Below are 5974 nucleotides of genomic sequence, written 5' to 3' on the forward strand. Positions count from 1 at the left end.
CACGGGTTCGTGCCCCGGTCCGGGAGGATCCCACATGCCGCGGAGCGGCTGGGCCCGTGAGCCATGGCCGCTGAGCCTGCGCATCCGGAGCCTGTGCTCCGCAACGGGAGAGGCCACAACAGTGAGAGGCCCGCATACCGCAAAAAAAAAAAAAAAAAGAAAGAAAGAAAGTATTCCCTAGAAAAGGAAAACAGCAGGGAAAGCTTTCAGAAACCATTGTTCATCTACTGAAAGATTCACAGATAGAACAGCAAAAAAAGTTCTTCTGCCAAACTGACCCCTGCTTGCATGCTGCCTGTTCATATGTGACTTGGAAGGAATGCCCATGGCACATATTGGTGGTAAAAACATAAAACCTCAGAGGCAATATAAATCCCAGTATTAATATCTGAGGCTATGTATTCCTCCTCTCCACACCCTGTGAATTGGCTGAGGACTCAGATTATAATATTGTTCTGAATGGACCAAAATATGAAATAGTCCCAAATTTCTTACTTAATAAAGTTATCCGGTCCTTACCCTAAATGAGCTAATGGAAATAAATTACCTGCTCCAGGATAATTAAGAGCTTACTGTAAAAACAAAGTAACCAGAATAAAAGTAAAAAGAAACTTCAGAAAATCAGCTAAGGGTGATGGCGGTGGCGGCGGCGGCAGCAGGAGCAGGGGCTGCAGGCGGTCGGGCTCCGGCCCGGGGAGGCGGCGCCATCTTGTGCCCGGGGCCAGTGGGGAGGCGGGAATGGGGCCCCGCGGGGCGCAGGAGACTACGGGAACGGCTTGGAGCTGAGGAGCTGCTGGTGGAGCCCGAGCCCGAAGAGGAGCCGCCCCGGCCCCGTGCCCACCCCCGGGAGCTCTGGGCCCTGGGCCTGGCTCGTGAGCCCACGGCAGCCCGGAGGAGGAGGAGGAGCCAGGACTGGTCGAGGGTGACCCGGGGAACGGCGCCATTGAGGACCCGGAGCTGGAAGCGATCAACGCTCAAGTCAGGGAGATGGAGGAAGAAGCTGAGAAGCTAAAGGAGCTACAGAACGAGGTAGAGAAGAAAATGAATATGAGTCCACCTGCAGGCAATGCTGGCCCAGTGATCATGTCCACTGAGAAGAAGATGGAGGCTGATGTCCGTTCCATCTATGTTGACCATGTGGACTATGGTGCAACAGCAGAAGAGCTGGAAGCACACTTTCATGGCTGTGGTTCAGTCAACCATGTTACTATACTATGTGACAAATTTAGTGGTTATCCCAAAGGGTTTGCATATATAGAGGTCTCAGACAAAGAGCCAGTGAGGACTTCCTTGGCCTTAGATGAGTCCCTATTTAGAGGAAGACAAATCAAGGTGATCCCAAAACGAACCAACAAACCAGCTATCAGCACAACAGACCAGGGTTTCCCACGAGCCCGATACCGTGCCCGGACCACCAATTACAACAGTTCCCGCTCTCGATTCTACAGTGGTTTTAACAGCAGGCCCTGGGGTCCTGTCTACAGGGGCCAGGCTAGAGTGACATCATGGTATTCCCCTTACTAAAAAAAAAGTGTGTATTAGGAGGAGAGAGAGGAAAAAAAGAGGAAAGAAGAAAAAAAAAGAATTAAAAAAAAAAAAAAAAAAACAGAAGATGAAAAAAAAAGAAAGAAAATCAGCTAAGATGGGTCCCCAATGCCTCTTTAATAAATTACATTCCCTTAAGAGGCAATAGCCAATGGATTATAGCATCACATTAAAGATGATGTCTTTCTCCTTTTTAACTTTCATTGTTAATCTTAAAAAAAGAAAATCAATAGATTTGTAATAAACGCTTTCTTCTTGGGCTGAGAAACACTCTAAGAAGAAAGCCTTAAGTTTGATGTTATCCATCAGTCATTCTCCACCAAAAAGAAACAAAATGTGGATCACAGTAAATATAATTAAGATGTGCTGTATTTTTCTTTTCTTTTTTTAGTTAAAAATAATTGTCTTTTAAAAAGTACACTTTAGGGCCTCCCTGGTGGCGCAGTGGTTGAGAGTCCGCCTGCCGATGCAGGGGATACGGGTTCGTGCCCCGGTCTGGGAGGATCCCATATGCCGCGGAGCGGCTGGGCCCGTAAGCCATGGCCGCTGGGCCTGCGCGTCCGGAGCCTGTGCTCCGCAACGGGAGAGGCCACAACAGTGAGAGGCCCGCATACCGCAAAAAGAAACAAAAAAAAAAAAAAAAAAAAGTACACTTTATTTTTTCAAGCAGTTTTAGGTTCACAGGAAAACTGAGTCGGAAGTACAGAGATTTCCCATATACTTACTGACAGACCCCACACACGTACACAGTCTCCCTTCCCAGAGTGGTACATTTATTACAACTGATGAACCTACACTGACACATCGTAATTACCTAAAGTCCGCAGTTTACCTTAGGGTTCACTCTTGCTGTAATTTCATGGATCTTGACAAATGTATAATGACATGTATCCACCATTATAGTATCATATAGAATAGTTTCACTGCCCTAAAGATCCTCTGTGCTGCACCTATTCACCCCTCCCTCCTCTCTAACTCCTGGCAACCACTGATCTTTTTACACTCTCCATAGTTGTGCCCATTCCAGAATGTCATGTAGTTGAAATTGTACAGTATGAAGCCTTTTTGGATTGGCTTCTTTCACTTAGTAATATGCATTTTTTCCAAAGGCATTACAAAATTCCCAAGGCAATGAATGATATAGCATAATGATAAAGAGCATGAAGACTCAGACCCAAGTGTTGGTTTTGCCCCTTTGGTCAAGTTACTTAAATTTCCTGGGCCTTGGTTTGCTCATGTGTAAAAGAAAGATAACAGTAATACCTAGCCCACTAACTTATGATGTTGTTGTGAAAATCAGATTTCTTTTTAAAAAATGGAGGTAACAATGCCTATGTTGTAGGGTTGTCGTATGGATTAAATAGGCAATGTGTGTGAAGAGCTTAGCACTGTGCCTGGAACATATTACATATTTAATAATGGTAGCTGACAATTTTCAATTTAATGTGTGCTGAATATTTTCTACTTGACCCTCTGAAACTCCTCTCTGCTCTTTTCCATCTTCCTTTGGGGGCACAGTTGCTCAAGAACACATGAAGTGAGTGCCCTTCCCTCCTGACTTCCTGATGAGCTCAGCTAATAAACAAAAAGGATGGAAGCCGGGAGGGAGAGAGAGGGGTGTTTTCTCCCTCTGCCTATCCTTTGTCAAGCTGGAGTCTGGCTGTGGCTGTATTCCTCTTCAAAGGCCAAAGACCCTCCTCAACAGTGGTTAGTTTCTCTTAAAGCTGCCCAGACTTTTGTAAGTAATCTCTTAAATGATCTCTTTTGAGGTAATTTACAAAGTTTCTGTTGTTTCCTGTCAGGAAGGCACATAATATTTTCCCTTCATATTTACTTGCAAGATTATTATTACTCTTTTACATTGTAAAGCAGCCAGGGAATCATAAAATCAAAAACCGTAAGTAACTCTATAAAATCTTGCACATTATTACTAATATCCCTCTATATCCAACACTGGTAAGAATTTATGAAGATGTATCAAATACTTTTGGATTCAAATAAAAAATGTGAAAAAAAATTAGAAATTTGGAAAAAAGTTATGAATATTAAAAGTTGTAAAATATCTATAAGAAAGGCTGGTCAATTTTTCCTCATTAAAAATATACCAAACACAACAACAACAAAATTCCTGGGCATTAGTTAGCTTGGTAGAGCAAAGACAATTATTTAAACAAAGTGTATTTAATGTTTATAACTGATGTTTTACAGTTGTATTCCCCAAGAGGGAATCGGCCTCTTTTCTGGAACCCTGATCACTGAGATGCATACTATCCTAATAGAGAAGACTTTTATAATAATAGTTCAAGGAGATCTTCAACTGCAGCAGGAATTTTCACTAATAATTAAGAAATTAATTGAAGCACATATGATCTACTGCTATGACTCTACTTATCACAGTGGACTATCAATTTTATCTTAAAATCACAGAATGCGTTTTTTCCAATTTTATAAATATTAACTATATATGTTTTTCATTACAAATCATGTTATAATAAAAAACAGGTCAACCTTAATGTTTAACTTAAAACACAAAAAGTAATAGAGAACATGTAAATATGGCACCCTCTTCACTGTATGAGTGGGGCATGGCCCTCCACCCAGAATATTCTGTAAGAAGACTACTTACTTTAGTTTTTGGTCGAGCTCCAGTTGACATCTGGTTTAGCACACCATCAAGATTCTGAATGTTTCCAGTTTTATTTCCACAAATTCCTTCCTTCTGATGATTTTTCTAAAAGATTACTCTTCAGGTTTATAGAATTCTGTAGAAAAAAAATTTTAAATGAGTTTTTTCATGTACAAAGAATTATTCTCAGGCAGTAATTCAAGTGAATTACTCAATAAAAATACATTTTTCAAAAACCTGAATGGTTTTGAAAGTTAACATAAAATGTGAGAATATTCCTAAATAGCAATAATGTTTCCAAAGACATTTATACTTAGGCTCAGTAAGATCAGCCCTAGTAAAGCCTGTGAACTTGTAAATATAGATTTATAAACTAAAAGTAATTTTATACTACCAAGGTAAAATATAGTACTATATTGGCATATTTTAAAACTTTTAAAAAAGCAAAACCAAAGGTATCTAAAAACTTGAAATAAGAGGTGGCTCATTCAAAGCCACAATATTCTTTTAAGCTTTAAGATCTCAATTTATATATTTTGTAATAGTAGGGAACAAATTATAAAATTTTATTTCTGAAGATTAGCTGTAGAAGTAAAATGAGTAAAGATGTTAGCATAAAGAGAATGCTAAACTTTTCAAATACAGTAAAAGTTCTTCTTCCAAAATGTTAAATTCTTATTGAAGTCATTGTTTTCACTAATTCTTCCCATCACTTGGAAGTCTGCCACGTCCCTCTATGTCCAAGTTCCTTATGTAAGTTACCTAGAAGCCTATGCTGCAGTGTTCTGTCCTGGTTTATTCCTTCTGAAAAAAGGACCAAGGTTTTCAGAAGGAAAGGTTGGAAATGTGAATTTTTCATTTATCTAAAAATTCAGTCATTGCTCATCAGGTTGTTCTTTGGGGTGGGAAATAAAACATCTACAATATACAGCCTTACGTGTAAATCTAGCACTGCCAAATACTAGCTATATAACCTTGGACTTAATTTCCTCAAATCTAAATTTAATCACCTATAAAACAATACCTTCTGACTTCTACTGAACACTTCTTTGTGCTTGGGATATTTGGCCAATGGAATGTGAGTACAAAGGAACATGTCAAGTCTGAGCAGAAACTTCGTATGTTCTGCTTGGAAATTATAGTTTTCTTACTCTTGATGCTTACAGAAATTCCACTATGGGGAAAAGAAATAAATATCATGATGAGAATACTGATGATATGGTGTGATAACAGGCACTACATTAATGAGTTTTACATATTTACATTTTGGGGAGAATCTCCTGATTTGATCTTTTGAACAGAAATTTACTAATTCAAAAATGTCTGAGAAGGGTTTGAAGGACCTAGAAGAGTGTGTACATATTCTGCCCTTGAAAAAAGACCATGAAGGATCTAACAGGGTCTTGGCTTAATTCAAATGCACAGTGATTTTAAAAGGTATGAAAGTTATTAAACTGGAGGAGAAACAGTGGCAAATTAGACTATGTTGGACAGGCAGTCAGTGGTGCTGGCAATACAATGAGTGGGCCAGTGAGTTGACCAATGAATACTATACTCTTCTGACTACTGCTAATGTCCATTTCTGCTGGCTGGTGTAGACAGTTTGACAGGTGCCTAGAAGAACACCCACTGTGGGTTCATTTGTAAAGTGAAGATGATGCTAGCAGCTGTTTCAATAGGATGCTGCCTACTACATGAAAGCCCCTTCAGTACTACTGTAGCTGCTATTGTAACACAGCCTCTTTTTCTTTGGGAAGTTACGGACTGTATCTTATTTAGGAAAAACTAACATTTGATGACAGA

At 39.8% G+C, this 5974-nt stretch overlaps 1 protein-coding gene across 1 annotated transcript; it reads left to right on the plus strand.

Annotated features, from left to right (window-relative positions):
* The first annotated feature begins 963 nt into the window (after nucleotides 1-963).
* On the plus strand, nucleotides 964-1676 carry LOC308605152 (polyadenylate-binding protein 2-like). The gene has a single exon (XM_081214870.1). The coding sequence runs from the start codon at nucleotides 988-990 to the stop codon at nucleotides 1522-1524; it is 537 nt and encodes a 178-aa protein (XP_081070996.1). The 5' UTR covers nucleotides 964-987; the 3' UTR covers nucleotides 1525-1676.
* The last annotated feature ends 4298 nt before the right edge of the window (nucleotides 1677-5974 follow it).

Source organism: Mesoplodon bidens (genome assembly GCF_964165515.1).
Source record: "Mesoplodon bidens genome assembly, chromosome: 17".
Lineage (NCBI taxonomy): Eukaryota > Metazoa > Chordata > Mammalia > Artiodactyla > Ziphiidae > Mesoplodon > Mesoplodon bidens.

Excerpts from the sequence above, each read along its gene's own strand:
- LOC308605152 (XM_081214870.1), top strand. The coding sequence starts at position 988 with ATGGAGGAAGAAGCTGAGAAGCTAAAGGAGCTACAGAACGAGGTAGAG.